General features: G+C 38.9%; 1 protein-coding gene across 1 annotated transcript in view; it reads right to left on the bottom strand.

Annotated features, from left to right (window-relative positions):
* Positions 1 to 16,038, bottom strand: part of RYR2 (ryanodine receptor 2) — an 875,416-nt gene that overhangs the window by 397,106 nt on the left and 462,272 nt on the right. The window contains exons 16-18 of the mRNA XM_059715710.1: positions 13,565 to 13,683; positions 13,104 to 13,237; positions 9,369 to 9,610 (exon numbers count right to left, since the gene is read on the bottom strand). Of these exons, the coding sequence (XP_059571693.1) occupies positions 9,369 to 9,610; positions 13,104 to 13,237; positions 13,565 to 13,683 (495 nt within the window). The remainder of the gene's footprint in view (positions 1 to 9,368; positions 9,611 to 13,103; positions 13,238 to 13,564; positions 13,684 to 16,038) is intronic.

The raw sequence follows: 16,038 nt of genomic DNA, 5'->3' as shown, positions 1-16,038 counted from the left end.
CCCATGCTTCTGTGGGATGCCCCAGGTGCCCCAACACGGCAGCAATCACAAGCAGTGCTGCTACCTGAAGGTATATAGAAAAAAAAATTTTAAGCTGTGCCAGTGTCCGAATCACTGGTTAGAATCTTACATGGGCTTTCTTACAATGACTAGACTACTAGTATAAATTTCCAGTGCTGACTACCAAACAGTTTAGAAATATAGAGACCTCAAATGATCATTAAGACCTTCCCTTAATATTGCATACTGTTTAAATATTGTTTGAAAATTTCATCTTTTTTATTTAGGAACAAGTCTGAAATTTTGCTTTGACTTCCCTTTTAATGTACTTATCCATTTTTCTTTTCTTTCATTTCATGATATGTCAGTATTCTTACATGTTTAATCGCATAAAAATTATGGAAACAGAAAAATGTATAAATTGGAAATCAACATGAACAATATTTTCCCAAACTAAAGATTACATAGTTTTACTTTGAAACACTGTTTCCCTCATGGGAACTTCAATACTAATGATATTTTATAAAAGATTTAAATTTTGAAGAAACCAGCATTTCTGTTGAAAAAACATTGTTGACATTTTCAAAAGCCTCTACTCCCTAATGACCCAGCAGCCCCCAGAGAACATTCACTGAAAGGACAGCTATCAAGAAGGTTGGTTTTACAAATGCATATTCTTTTATTTTTCTTTTTACTGGTTCCACAGAGAAATAATCATTTTTACATAAAGTTATCACATTTTATATAAAATTAGAAAATGATGTTTAGTTTAATCAACAAAATAATTATCACTAATATTATTCTGCTGTCACCAACCCCTATAATACATTGTGGAATGTAACCTAACAAAATGTTCAAGAAGGGAAGGTTTCATTGTCCAAGGTAAGGGTAAACTTGTTCATTGCAGAGTCTTTTGAAAATACAGAACATTAAGTACAATATTAAAGGCCAAATCATCAGATCCTCCCACACGTTCTGGACTATGGTACTACTCCCTGATTCAAGGTGTCATAATCAAGCCTCATACACACAATGTTAGCAGTAATAGAAATCAACAAGCACTTTCTCACAATACCTATCTGTGTTACTTTTCCCTTTCATTAACCCTGAAAACTGTTGTTCTCCTTCCCATTTATAGCATGGATTGTATTACATTTCTTATACAATTTCTGATTCTTAAGGAAAGCTACCTACAGAAGAACGTGAAAGTAGGAAAAACACGTTCTGACACTTAATTTACAATACAAGATACAAGAAAAAAAACCATGAAAGAAGTAAAAAACTTCTGAAATGGCCCCTAAAATTCTAAAATGAGTTAGCAGTGCTAAAGTGATGTTCTGGCTGTGATGGTACATGAAGTATATGAGAGGCAAGAGTTTTTGTGAGCAATATCTTTTAGTGGAAAAACTGCATGGGTGGGATAGATTTGACAAGCTTTCAGGTATAACAGTACGCTTCCTCAAGTCTAAAATGGGTTGTATGTTACGGACAGAATATCTGTTGTTTTACTATGAGAGCCATCTTTCATGTTTTTCAAGGACTCTATTTTTTCTACCTTTTCAAAAGGACAGATGAAAATGAATATAAACATGATGGCCAATAAATATTACTTTTAGATTATAATATTCAGATTCTTATCTTTTCAGAAAATATATCTTCCCCGTACCTCAAAGAGATAGAAAATGTTCCCTAAATTCCACCACACACATGCTCAGGACACCATTAACTGCTACTACCCAATGAAGTTTAGATCACCCTACCACAGTTTTTAATTCCTATGGGAATGCACCAAAACCAGCCCCCAGATCCTGGGAGTCATGATCAGCTCTCCATAATTATACTTCTCTACTTTGCCCAGCAAAGAGTCTGCCCTTAAAAATCCAGATGGTCAGCTGTCATGACTTTTTGCAAACCATTATCTTTATTAATTGTAAGTAGGCAATACCTGCTAAACAGAACCCCAGTTAGTAGAAATAATGAACCACCAAAGAAAAACATTTCTTCAGTCCCTCCCCCTCCAAAGGACTTGAATTCAAGAGTGGGGTTCACTTCTGAATTCCCAGTTACAGAGCCCCATTGGAGCCATGTGTTGGCAATATGGAAAAAAATGACGGCTACTCTAACCCTGTGCCACTGCTGCCTGCCTTGCTACCACTGGTGGGTCCAGCTCTGGCCTGGTGGCCTGGATGGGTTTGTCACCCTGTGTTTAGTAAAGATCAAGGGGTTGGGTTTTTATGTTGTTTTTAGTTTGGGAGGGACTTGGGGGCTCTGTTTTGTTTACAGAGTGTGAGGTTAAACATTTTCCAACGGGTTTACTAGTGGCTACATGTTTAAGGGATGATACTGCTGGAGTTTTGGGGGGGTTATACAGACATTCTGAATCATCTTTGGACTTTTAAAAAAAAAAAAAAAACAGGATTTTTTTCCCTCGTCATGACAAAGGGCAGCTTCAGTTAATGTATCTTTATTGAAATAATTCATTGCACCATTCTGCTTTGTGACTAGCAGGGATCCTGGTTTTCTCTGATTTAAAAAAAATCCCCAATTTTCAGTTTAAAAAAAGTAACCCAAAATCCACATTTTTCCTTGATTAAAGTGAAACACCACTAATATACAAAACACCATTAATATATATTAGTGGTGTTTCATTTTAATCACAGGAAAATGTGGATTTTGGGTTCCTTTTTTCAAAATGAAAATTGGGGATTTTTTTAAATTAGAGAAAAGTAGGATCCCTGGTGATTAGACTTTGTCAAAAATATATACATGCCTATTCAGGTACTATATCCAGTATGAGACAGTCTCCTCAGTGCAGAGAAAGATGCATAACATGATGAACCATCTGGGCTGGTTAGTGATGGTTACTCAGGGACCTGTGAGTGTAACTTGATTACATTAAATATGGGCAAAGAAAACAGACCAAACCAATAATTAAACATACAAAAGTAAGAGCTTCAAAATGGCCAGTTTCCCTGAATGAGGAATATTCTGTGTGATAATGACAAAGGAGAAAATTTTAGACAAAATATGAAAAAGTGGAAGTTCTTCTTTAAAAAAAAAAAAGAGATAGAGTTTACTAGATAGCCAAAAAGCCAGTATTTCATAACCAGGAAAAAATAATTGGGTTCAGAAATGAAAGTAATCATGAGAAAGATACAATTTTACCTCAGTATCCAGAGCTGATAGGACTAATACATGAATACTGCAAGCAGTTCTGGTGACTATATTTTTAAAAGGTTGTTTTAAAAAAAGAGGGTGCTGAAGTCACCCACCAAAACTACTGCAGAGCTAGAGAAAATATCTGAAAATGAAAGGCTGGAAAAGCTAACGATGCTTATTGTTGCTGGGCAGAGCAACTTGCTGGGTGCTTGCCTAGAGTGAAGGGTGATTCCCACCCAAAATGGCCTCAGCCCATGAGAGGAAGCAGCCTGGGAAGGGCTGGTGACAGACAGAACTCACCTGCAGGTGCTGGCGCTGAAGCACAAGAGCAGTGCACGGTGCCGTCACACTGCTTTAAACTACATACTCCCCGTGCATAGGAGGACACTATACAGAAGGCGTGCCTGGAAATACAGAGAAGCTGGGCGCTGGAGGCAGCAAAAGACAGCGGGGTGCAGAGCGGAATGGAGACAGCCTAGAGAATCCCCTTGGCTCTGACCCGGCCAATAGCCTGAGCTACCAAGCCAGGTGAAGATAGCAGAGGAGAGACCTCTGACTCCAGTAAGCTTGGAAGTAAGAAGCTCTGGGGTCCGACAGGGGAGTCGATCGAGGGAGAACTCAGAGGAGTTTTCATTCACAAGGAACATTAGCCTGAAGAGCTAAGGTGACAGTGGTATCACAGAGTAGTGAGGAGCAGCCTAGAGCAGAAGTGTGAATGTGAACCCTGCATAGTGCCAGACCAAGGGCGCGGCGGAACAACGATTATTTCTGGTCTTTGTTATTCATGTTATACACAAGGTTTAAAGGCACTTGAAGCATGTACACCTGAGTCAATATATAGTTATAATTGAGTTGAATTTATATTTAGATTGGACTTTAACTCTGCCGATAACATTATTGATACAAAATTGGCAACACGGATGTGACCCTAAAGTGGGGACCATTCATGACTGTGGAATCAGAAAAAATATATGCCTTAAACTTTGATTATTTTAGTTATAAGATGACATAACCGCTTTGTGTAGAATTGCTGGCTCGGTACAGTAGAACAGATAAGGGCAAGTGTTTGTTCTTTGTAACTCTTCTGCAAATGCTTCGCTCACCGCGGCCTTGAAGGTAGAAAAAAAAAAAGTATGTACAAAGTAGATTTCCAGGTGCAAGAAGGAGGTTTGTGAACTAACCCTATCTCCCCCATAATTCCCATCCTGATAACAGCAAAGAAATAATGAAGTAATATTATAGCCGCTTTTCATGCTAATTTCACTATATGATCACGTGAGTTGTAAGCGACTGTTAAAAAGTATATAAGCCTCCTGATTTTGCTCTTGGGGGGGGACCCCTTCCAAGTGCTTGGGAAATCCATGTCACTTTGGAACTCCCCCTACAGCTGTAGTTTCTTTTGAATAAAAGCTTCTGCTGACCTGACCCAAAAGTACTCTGTGTGTGTTTCCACGACATGACTTTGTTTATAATTTCATTGTGACAGTCTCATGTATGGCCTATGACTGACAATTACAGGGTATGCACCTGATTCTTCATTGAGAAGCATCACCCATCTAACATCACAGTTGGCATATGGAAGGGGTGTATGGGAGGTGGAGCCCCCAGAAACACACCTAGGAGAACCTCCTCTCCCCCTCACCTGAAAGGAAGGAGATCTCCCATTATTGGAGCCTCCCTGTTCAGATATTTTTCTTGATCAAGTTGTGGTGGGCGAACAAAGTTGTTTCATCCCTTTTGTGGGAAAATACTCCTAAGACCCAGGGGAAAAGACCAAACAAAAGACACTTCATGTAGCAGGGGGACGTGAACAGACATGTGAGTCATTGCAATATCCCCCCCCCCCCCCCAACTGGGTCACACTTATCAAAACAAAGACTGAGAGGTGGCTTGATTACAGTGCATAAAAGCCTTTCCTGGGCACCACAAGGGCTCTTCAATGTAGTGAAAAAAAGCATAGCCAAGAACCAGTGGCTGAAACCTGAATTAGAAATCAGGCCCGATTTTTTACAAAGTGATTAATCAGTGGAACAATATACTAAAAGGAAGTGGCAGATGTTTTATAACTACATTCTAGCAGGAGGGAGCAAGAAGAAAAAGTCCACCATGGCAAGATACAACTTCAGGAAGGGAAATTACACAAATATGAGGAAGTTAGAAATAAGTTAAAAGAGCAGTCAAAAATGTAAAAAGCCTGCAGGTAGCTTAAAAGCTGCTTAAAAATACCAGATTACAGACTCAGGAAAGTAGATCCCTCAAAAATGGCATCCTTCAAAAAAATGAAAGGTGTGCTGAATGAGGAAAACAGGAAAGCTTACCAACTCCAGCAGGTCAAACATAAAAGCAAAAAACAGCTGGCCAAAAAAAAATTTGAGTAATGTCTACCAAAAAATGCTATAGTTTGTAATAAAAACTGCTTTTTTATTACTCTTATTGGAAGCTAGTGAGAGGATTGGAAGGACCATTTGATGATCGAGGTATAAAAGGTGCACTCAGGGATGATAAGACTGTATCAGAGAAGCTAAACAAATGTTTTGCGTCAGTGTTGACTGCAGAACACACTGTGAAAATTCCCATGCCAGCTCAATCCTTTCTAGTAGATGGGTCTGAAGAGTACACACTAACAAGTCACCTGGACTGTATGGCATTCACCCAACAGTTCTGAAGGAACTTAAAGGTGAAATTGCAGAACTGCTGGCAACAGTATGAAACCAATTGTTACAAACAGTCTCTATGCCAGAAGACTGGCAGGTTGCCAACACCAATCTTCAAAAAGGGTGGCAGAGATGATCCTGGAAACTACAGACCAGTGAATCTCACTTCCTTCTTTGGCAAGTTGGTATAATCTATAATAAAGAATAAAATCAGAAGACACATGGACAAATCTGTTCTGCTGGGAAAGGCTGATATAGTTTTTGTTAAGGAAAATCCTGCTTCACAAAGCTGCTACATTTCTTTGAGGGTGTCAACAAGCAAATGGACAAGGGGGGTCCAGTTAACATAATATACCTGGACTTTCAAAAAGCTTTAGACAAGGTCCCTCACCAAAGGCTTTTTAAAAAACTGCTTTGCCATGGAACTGGAGGGAATGTTCTTCTGTGTATTGAGAGCTGGTTAAAAGACAGGAAGCAAAGGATAGGGCTAGATGGTCACTTTTCAAGATGAACGGAGGTCAAAAGTGGAGTCTCTCAGGGATCTCTGCTAGCCTCTATCTTGCTCATTTTAATCAGTGACCTCAAAATGGGGCTGCACAATGAAATCTCCAAGTTTGTATATGATACCAAATTATTTCAGGTAGTGTCAAACTGATGTGGGTTCTAGGAAATAGTTGCAGCTATGACCCTGACTCTGCAAAGGGGCTGGAGCCCAAGCCACAGAACCCGCCTCCTCCACTCCACTACCTTTGTACACAATTCTAAGATTAGGGGTTTTCCCTATGTTAAATGGAGAAAAATTTGTCTCAGAATCAAGGGAATATGGTATTATTACTATTTAGCACTTTTCTAGGATAGATTAGAAGACAAGTGAATTTGTTTTTCAGGATTTAACACCTTGGGGTCATTCCAGGCCTGAAGGAAATTTGTTTTATTTACTCTAGGCCAATTGTGTCAAAGATACAGTGGCCCACAGGCCAGATGAGACGCATGGAGCTGCTCCATCTGATCAGCCAGACTACCAAGTATCCATGGCATTTGGTGCCATGGCTGGTGATGGGTGGGACCTACCATGGAATCTAGGGCTCTGGGGCCCCAGTGGAAATGGTCTTCAGAAGGAGGGGATGAGCAATAGCTGTATGACAGCCCTTGATGCATCCTGCAGCCCCTGGCCCACCACTTCTTGCATGCTACTACCAGGCCAAATGGCTGCCTGATTTGTACCTGTTTAGCCCAGTATTACCACAGTGGCTGCAGCTGCTGCTGCAGTGACCATCCCATGTCCCAGGTTGGATCCATCCTGCAAGGTGGTCGCATGGGCTGGATCAGTCCAGGACCCAAGGTGACTTTGACACCCATGCTGTAGACAATACTAATAAAATTGTAAAGCTACAGAAATCCTGCTGAGATTTGAGATTTTGAATCCCCAACCAGACTGCTGGATCAATGCACAAATACTGACAACCTAAAGAACATATGCTTATTTATGCCCATGCTGTACAAAAAAAAAAACAAAAAAAAAAAAACTGTAGACAGCAAACCCTAAATTGGCTTATTGAGTTTTGTCTCTCATTTATGACTCCAGAAAGGCATGATTTTGGCAGAGGCCAGAAAAATGATTTTATTTTATCTAGTACTAAGTCCCAATTCACAAGAGTAATTTTAAGTACAAGGCCTAATTTGGTTAGTTCATTGTAATCTTCATCTCTTTAAACAGCTCTCAGATGTGTTCAAGTAAGATTTTAAGTAAACGAGATTAACTTTACTATAATCATTATTGTGCCAAGAGAAGTCTTATTTTATATATATCAGCAAAGTGACTGCTACTAGCTCCCAGACTAGTTGTTTAACCAACATTGTCTACAGCATGGGTGTTAACCAGCTAGTCTCCCTATAATTTTGATTAGGAAGCTGTTTTTCTCTTCTTGAATCACTAGAATGAGAACAGCTTTCCTCCCTCCTGAACTTTCTTCAGATGCCCAAGCATCCAACCATGTTGTCTCCCATCTTCAGAAACCTCGATACATTCAAAGTAAACTATTTAAGGGGTTAGATAAAATATGTTTATTTCTGCTTCCATAATGGCATTGCATATATGTTGCCACTACTATTCCTAACCGAATTTATGACTCAGTGGGAGTGTCTACACGTGCCACTACGGCACTGTTGTTACTGCACCGTCATTTAGTACTTCCTTTTGGACTCACCAGAGGCTGAGAATCCAGGTCTGGGAATACAACAAGCCTCCCAAGCAAGGAAGTTAACCTAAGTGTGGGGAATGAAGAAGAGCTGGACCATATGAACTGAAAGATAAAAAGTGGGGCAGAGACAGAGAATGGGGCTGCCCTGAGCCTTGGAGGCAGTCTAGGTCAAGCAGCTGCTCAGAGGGGCTGTGAGCAAGGCTTCCCTTTTGTTTGTTTCTCTGTTTTGTTTGCACAGAGGTCTCTTCAAAGCCTCTGAAGAGGTGAGGGTGGGGGGTGAAGCCTATCAAGCCAAACTAAGTTCAAACCTAGTTTAGTGGAAAATTAAAAATGGTAGCTCATTTTGTAAGCTTTCTTTGCACGTACAACAAGCTTCACAACACAGAGGATGCATGTGAAGAAAGTCATAGAATAGAATATAAAATGGACGCTGTGCTGTTCATAGTCTTTCTTAAGCAAAGTGTTATGAAAAACATCTTTTCTTTCCATATAATTTGCTATTGCTTAGAACAGAGCTTTTGCCTAAGTGACAGCAAAACTGAATAGTCCCAGTGTGCTGGAGCATATCCAGTGTTTTCCCTACCATTAGAACACAATGCCTCTTCAGTAGGAATAGGAAATTTCATTTCAGAATAATAACATTCTAGGACAATGACATTTTTAAGATTGAATATCCAACAGTGTATGCCAGACTTGGGTCACCAGAATGACCTTAACACTCCTGAGGCACACATTCAATCTAAAGTCAACCTAAACTTAGGCAAATAAAATATTTATATCTTAAAAAGGAGCCAGAAACCATACCTTTTCCTATCAAGATTGATTCAGTGAACAGAAACCTGGAGAGCTACTCTTAAAATGTATAAAACACAACTTTCCTTCAACTTTCAAAGAAAGTCAGTATTCATCACAGACTGACAATGGATATGGTAGTATATTATACAAAGTACCTGTTAGCCAGTTTTTTAATCATTTGCTAACTTTTGCATTGAAATCAGCATTTCAAAAGTTTAAAAAAAAAATACGTATAACCTAAATCTCTCATGTTGTTACAATATCATAAAGAAATTAGAAATCCAGTGCTGTAAGAATTCTTGTCATTTCCACACCTTTGAAGTTTTAAAGCGTATCTGTTGGGAGAACAGCTAAAACAATGACAGCCTCTGGCTGAGACAAATTATGACTCCATCTATAGAATTTGTATTAAATTGTCTTATAGACATTGTTTTTATAGAGCATGGAATGTTTTCAGATTAATGCACACTGCCATACATTTCATTTTCTGCTGAACACCACTACCTTACTGGAAATGGCATTCTTACATCCCTATACCCAGATGATAAACATGTTTTACCTGACCACAGATGAAGACCGTCAAATCCATAAGAATAGAGATCATCACCAACACCATTTCCACCCCATTCTGCGCCTCCTCCAGGGTACGGTGAATAGCCCTCAGTTGAAGCCCAGCCCACTCGTAGATGAGTTGCTTCTGCTGTTACAAAAGGCTCCACGTGGTCAACCATAAGTTCATAGTACCATTTTCTGTACTGGGCAGAGCCTTCACTGATCCCAAGGAAGATGTTGGGTCTCATGCTTAAAACAAAAGAATCAGAATGGATTTCCATGAAAACTCATCTAAAAACATGCTAGTTATGCACTTCTTTTTCTCAGTCTTGTTTACCAGTGACTGGAGGCTTGTTTTTTAATTGAAACAGAAGAACAAAACTTCCTAGGAAGTTCAACCAAAGTGTCAGCTTCAGTAATTAAACCAGTGCCAATGCTGAAATATCAACAACAATTAATTTGCTTTTTAAGTACAACTATCAGCAATAAAAGAAAACTTATGCTATTTACAATTTTATACCCTACAACTATATTACAGAATGTTTACTAAAATACTGTGCTGTAAAGTAGAGTTATAATTTAATAAATTTATTGCAGCTTTAATGATTGGTCTTGAAGTTAGAAATATGTAAAATTCAGTAAGTCTTGAGTCTATAAGTCATTCCTATACATTAGCATGTTTGAATTGCTAATGATTTAAAAGACTTAAAAAAAAATGTTAGTGAGAAGCATTACTCTGCCTACTGTACAGGTATCTAAAATGAGGTACATAAGTCCATTTGTAGATTCATAAATTTTAAGACCAAAAAGGACCACCAAATCTGATCTCTGATAACAGAAATACCTAATATCAGATATCACCATACAGTTACTTGTAGATCATGGTGAATCATAGCTTAATCTGCTCTTAGATAAACTAAACAGAATTCTTAAATTACAGTTTGCTATATGTTGAATCATTGTTATAGCTCTTTTCTGAATCTTCCAATTTGTCACTAAAGACAAAAGTTCTTTAATAATTAACTTATAAATGCAGCATATAGAAATAATACCTCTTGTGTTTACTTTCTTGGTATTGCTATATATTCAAGGATCATATTAAAATGTCAGAGTTGCACCATTAATTTTGGAAGTTCAGATTCAGTTGATTGTATACCACTGCCTCTAAATCCTTTTCAGCGTTACTCCACTGCAGAGTAACAGTTCTGATTTTATAACTGTGACTTGTCTTTTGTTACTCGATAAATGACCTTCCAATACAGAAATATTTTTTAATACTTCTGTATTTTATGCGTCACGATTTAAAACTTTACCCTCATTCCTGTACTAGACATATACTATTGTCATATGACATATGCCAATAGCACTTCAAAGACATCCTGAAGGCAAACATGAAGAGGTGCAACATCGACAACAACACTTGAGAGACCCTTGCTCAGGACCAACCAAAATGGAGGTAGGTTCTTTGGGAGAGAACTCAACACTTTGAAACAGCTCATCGACTGGAACAAGAGGAAAAGAGGAACAGGCAAAAAGAACATCAGAACATCCAGTGCAGCAGCACAATGCCCATACCTCCTGGAAACACCTGTCCTCACTATGACAAGACATGTGGATCTAGAATTGGGCTACAAAGCCACCTGTGGACTCACTATTAAGTTTCTTGGAAGATAATGTAACTCGTTCACAAGTGATTGTGCATCATCATGCCATTGCCAGGATTTCATTTCTTCCTGATACATTTAAAGAATTACTTCTTAGAGTTCTTAACATAGATTTTTCTCATTGTTGATACTGTGATAGTTTGTTGTAATATTTTAGGTTTACATATGTCTGCATTATAATAATGTTGAATGCCCAGTTTCCCCAACTAGGTTGTGCTCTGGGAAAGATAAAGTTAATTGTGCTTCTAGCTGAGCTGTAGAGATTTCTCTAAATGCTCAATTAAGAGACAATGGGCCATCAAGCAACAAAAGGCTAACTGACCTGTGCTGACACACAAAGTGGACTCCAGAAAAGCACCAGGAGAGATTCCTTGCTGTTTCTGGAGCCAAAGAGGCCCTTGAAAAGACAGAACTTGACAGAAGTTCTTGAAAAGGGAGATGCCAAGATATAAGGAAGTAGGGAGGTAGGCAGGAGGAGAGCAGCTTGAGACTTTAAAACAGTGATTCTCAAACAGTGTGCAATGCCACCCTGGGGTGCCTTGAGATCCTTTCAAGGGTGCTTGGCCATGCCACAAAATGCTAGCACTGTCAGGTTTTGAGACATGATTTACAAGATAAACCTAGAGATTTCAAACAGGGCTCAATAGTGTTAAAAAACGTTCTGACCTTTTGGGGTCTTTGAATTCTTTGGAACAAAATTCTTTGCTCAATTATTTCTCTGTAACCAAAAAAAAATGGAGTGAAAACAAAGAGCTGGAATTTTCTGAAGGGTGCCTTAAGTCTAATAATGCAGGCTTTAAGTCTAACAAGGTTAAGAATCACTGAGTTAGAAATGAGGCAGGTTCAAGGGAGGGTACAGTGATACAGTTGGAGGACTACAGGACTAATGAAATAACACCTTTTGATTATATTTGCCTAGTTGGTTCTGTTTTTATACACACTACATGATATAGTTAATTAATGCACATTCTAACAAAGTTATATTTGTTTTTGCTTTAATCTTAGCCCTATGCCCCTACAATATTAGTAAATCTGTTTCCCTCTTTTTAACTGGAAAAAATTGTGTTGCATTATATATGATGATGTATCATACCATCTGCACCTCCCTTCCAAAATCCTAGATCTGACCATGGTTAGAGAGAAGAGCTAGGGCTGCTTTCCCCCCAAATAGAGTTTACTTGGTCTTCAGGGCAGAATGACTCCGGTTATTGTATTTCTCTCAGGGAAAACCACAGATAATGACAGAGGGTAAAGGAATAAAAGCCAGGTCTCAGACTCCAAAGATCTAGAGGTTAACCCATTCTAGAAGCTACAACTCGACTGACTTTAGGGGATAGTTCAAGCAACTATACAAGGCTGGGCATCCCAGGTAAATGCTGTCTTGGGGAACCCAAGGCAGATACTCTTCAAATTCCTATCAGCATTCCTTAATTACCAAATTATATTCATTCTATTAGCATCCTAATATTATGCGTGCCAGTATTTTTTTGTTTTGTTTTTTTCATTTCCCCCTCAATCAGGTAAACCAAAGAAACCTTTTTGCATGATTGCAGAATTGTGTTTCCTGGAAACTATAATTAAGAATTATTAACTAACTCCCACTTATCATTTATATTTCTCCCTAATTTTTTCTTTCCACTCTATGCCTATAGGATGCACTTAAGTAAACAAAGCAAAAAAGCAGCACAGCTGAGTATAAAACATTTTTTTTTTTTACTTGAAAAGCCAGATTCCTTCCTGTTCCAAGATGCCTGTAGTGTAGGAGAATGAGATGCATCAGGAAACTGACTATGGCACCCCAATTGCTAGAATGCTTGAATAGTGGTCTTGAGTTCAGTTACTGCAGTTTAGGATTGCCTTACCTTGTAACCTGGCTATGGCCCCTGTAGTAAATTATATAGATGAGTACATTTCATATAGTATTTAGAAACCATATTATGCAAGTCAATGTATTGTCTTTAAAAAAAAAGAAACTCATAATGGCAATTATTTTGCTGAGTTAAAAATATGGCACAGGTACTGAAATGCTATTGGATTTTCTCATATATATTTAGGAAATCATTGTTTTTGGCCTTTACCTGCTCACATGGTTGACAAGGCGTGTCTGTAGGAGAAGATCTCTTCCTGGTAGGAGGTTGTCACAGATTAAATGTTGGTTGGACCGCACAGCTACTCCATGGCATACACAGAGAGAGCACAAGACATCTAAAACCTATAAAAGAAATTCAGTTCGCTACCAATTTTTTCATATTGCATTATTAGAAATCAGCAAATCTGCACATCAGCAAAAAGACTGATACCTCATCTCTTTGCATGTGATGCAAACAGAGAAGCCCAAATGAACAGTGATATCTATGTAAGAAAATACCCTTTATCTTATTAAGAAGATATCTGCAACCCCTTTTCATGCAAATTTAAATTTAAATATTAATATATTATTAAATAAATAACGATTTCACTTTGACTAGAAACACCGGACTTCTCTTATTTACTTAAGTTTATCAAATTACAGTTAAATTATCAGTACTATCTTGCATACCTTATGGTTTCTTCCATGTTTGTCGAGAAGGCATATAATTGATTTAATATGTCCTTCCTTAATAATGTTTAGAGCTTCTGGGCTTTCCACCAACACACAGTGCAAAACCTCTAGAATTCCTGAGAACATAACAAACAATAATTGTTTATTGGTTTTATAGCATCTTAACTGTGCACAGAAACTGCATTTACCTACAGTAAACTGTTTTTAGTATACCGTGAACAACAGCAAAAAGAGGTGTGTGGATGTTATTGATTCCTCACAGAATAAGTGGATTAAAGCAAAACTGGACAGGAAAACAGTGGACTTTGGTCCCTGAAGATGTGCTCAGTATTAAAGTAAATGCTCAACCAAAAACTTCATTATGAAAAATTCCCTCTGATTGAAAAGGACAAAGATGTCTTATGTAGGTACAACACATGGAATATGCTTATATATTTTTAGTCTTTTCTATTTTCTTACAAAAACAGATTCTCTGCAACATTTTTGGTGTCTTTTAAAAATTTGCAATTAACAAGGGACCAAATTTGGAATTCTGAACCCAGCCCAAAGCTGAAGTACAGACAGATGTGAAATTCTCAGCAGAGCAGCATGCATCTTTGAGGGAACCTGCTAGCTCTCCAGGAGTAAGATGCACAGAAGCACTTCATTCTTTCTGCATATATCATTGCTAAGCAGGGACTGAACACTGACAATGTTAAGAAATACAGTCAGCATGAAATTAAGACACTTGAGGAATCACAAAACACTAAATCACTTGTAGACTCCCAATTAACTGTAATTACCATCCCAATAAAGCAGCAGTATTGCCATTAAGAACCATTTGATTTAAATCAGTTCCCTACGATGGTGCATTAAGATAGGATCCCATGTGTACTTGGTCCAGCCTCCGCTGCTTCTGGGGCCTCCAGATTTGGCAGAAACAAGCATCAGGGATGCTGTTAATTGTCATCGGCTGCTGCTTTTGCTGCCACCATGACAAAAGTCACAGTACTGAGGGCAGGACTATTAAGCAGCTTTAATGTAGAGATCTGTTCTTCAGCCTCTTCCCTTGATTCCAACCCATGGCACCAAGGACTCATGATGATTCTTATTAAGTTGAGATCCACATTACTGATCTTGTGCTTCATGACACACTTCCTCTGAAAGAGGGGCAATGGTAATGTCATAGTAACTATTCTCACTCTAGTATGGAAGGAAGCATCAGTCAATATTTCTCTGCAAGATCAGCTTGATTAGAGACATTAGGATTTTTCTTGTTCTAAAATCACATGGAGTAAGGGAAGGAGGAACCAGACATTAAGTCAGAACATATGGAAAGAGAAGGCACCATGGAACTTCCAATATCTTTGACAATCAGAAAGCAGAGCCCTATCATGTTTGGTATTAGAAAAGGAAAGGAAAAAACCCCTATGTCTACTTCTAGAAAGGGAAAAAACAGTTTGTGACCCCCTAGAAACCAGAAGTGAGGATATATCATTTTCAGAGTAACCAGGAAGAAAGGGTCCAACCGATGCACCTATCATCAGTACGGGCTCTTATCACCACTCTTTAGCTGCTACATACCCACCTCCCAAAGAACAGCAGAACTTCACCAGCCCTGTACAGATAAGAGTATCTCACACATTCCCCATCTCATATGGTGTGCAATGAGCTTATCCAGCAATGAGCCAAATACACCACCACTTCATTTACCCTCTCAACATACTGTATTTATGCAAGATGATATGCACTCTTTCCCCCCACCCCAAAAAATGTTGCTGATAATTGGGGTGTCTTAAATGAGAAAACAAGCCTCTCAGAGAAGAGAAGCAGAAGGGCTCAATCATGCAAAACCTACACTGCCTGGCCTGTCTTCTCAAGCCAGTGGGCAGCCAGCAGTGCCTGCCGAGTCAGCTGAGGGCCCACCAGGCTAGAGAAGAGGGGCCAAACAGTTCAGCTCCAGCCGATCCAGCAGGCACTGCTAGCTGAGCTGAACTGCTTGTCTGCTGTTCTCAAGCTAGGTGGGCAGCCAGCAGAGTCTGCCACATACTGCAACTAGGAAGTTAACAGAGCAGCCACAGGTTTTTGCCCCTGCCATCCCCAACCAACGGCAGATGCATGTTTACCCTTAAAAAGGCCATATGTAACAGTATGTTCAAGGAAAGATCAAGATGTTTTTAATTCATTCCACCTTCCAAAAACAAAGTGTGTGCCTTAATCAGCGGGCCTGTAGCAAGTGAGAAACTGCAGTATCTCATTCTATGCACAGCCAAGAGAAAAAAAACTTATAAATGTTTTCTCTGTCAGAAGCCCTGAACTGTATGTGAACCCTGGTAGGATAGACAGAATACTTTGCATTAAGAATATGAGGCATATTCTACTCAGAGATATTAAAACTTGTTCATGTGAACAGATGCACACACTTAAAAAAAACTGTCCTTACAGTTAAGAATAACTTGAGGGACTAAGGGTCACAGTTTCTTTGTATCATT

This window comes from Alligator mississippiensis, chromosome 1 (assembly GCF_030867095.1).
Source record: "Alligator mississippiensis isolate rAllMis1 chromosome 1, rAllMis1, whole genome shotgun sequence".
In the NCBI taxonomy this organism is placed as follows: domain Eukaryota; kingdom Metazoa; phylum Chordata; order Crocodylia; family Alligatoridae; genus Alligator; species Alligator mississippiensis.
Note: the sequence above shows the minus strand (reverse complement) of the source record. Positions and strands in the feature narration are given on the sequence as shown.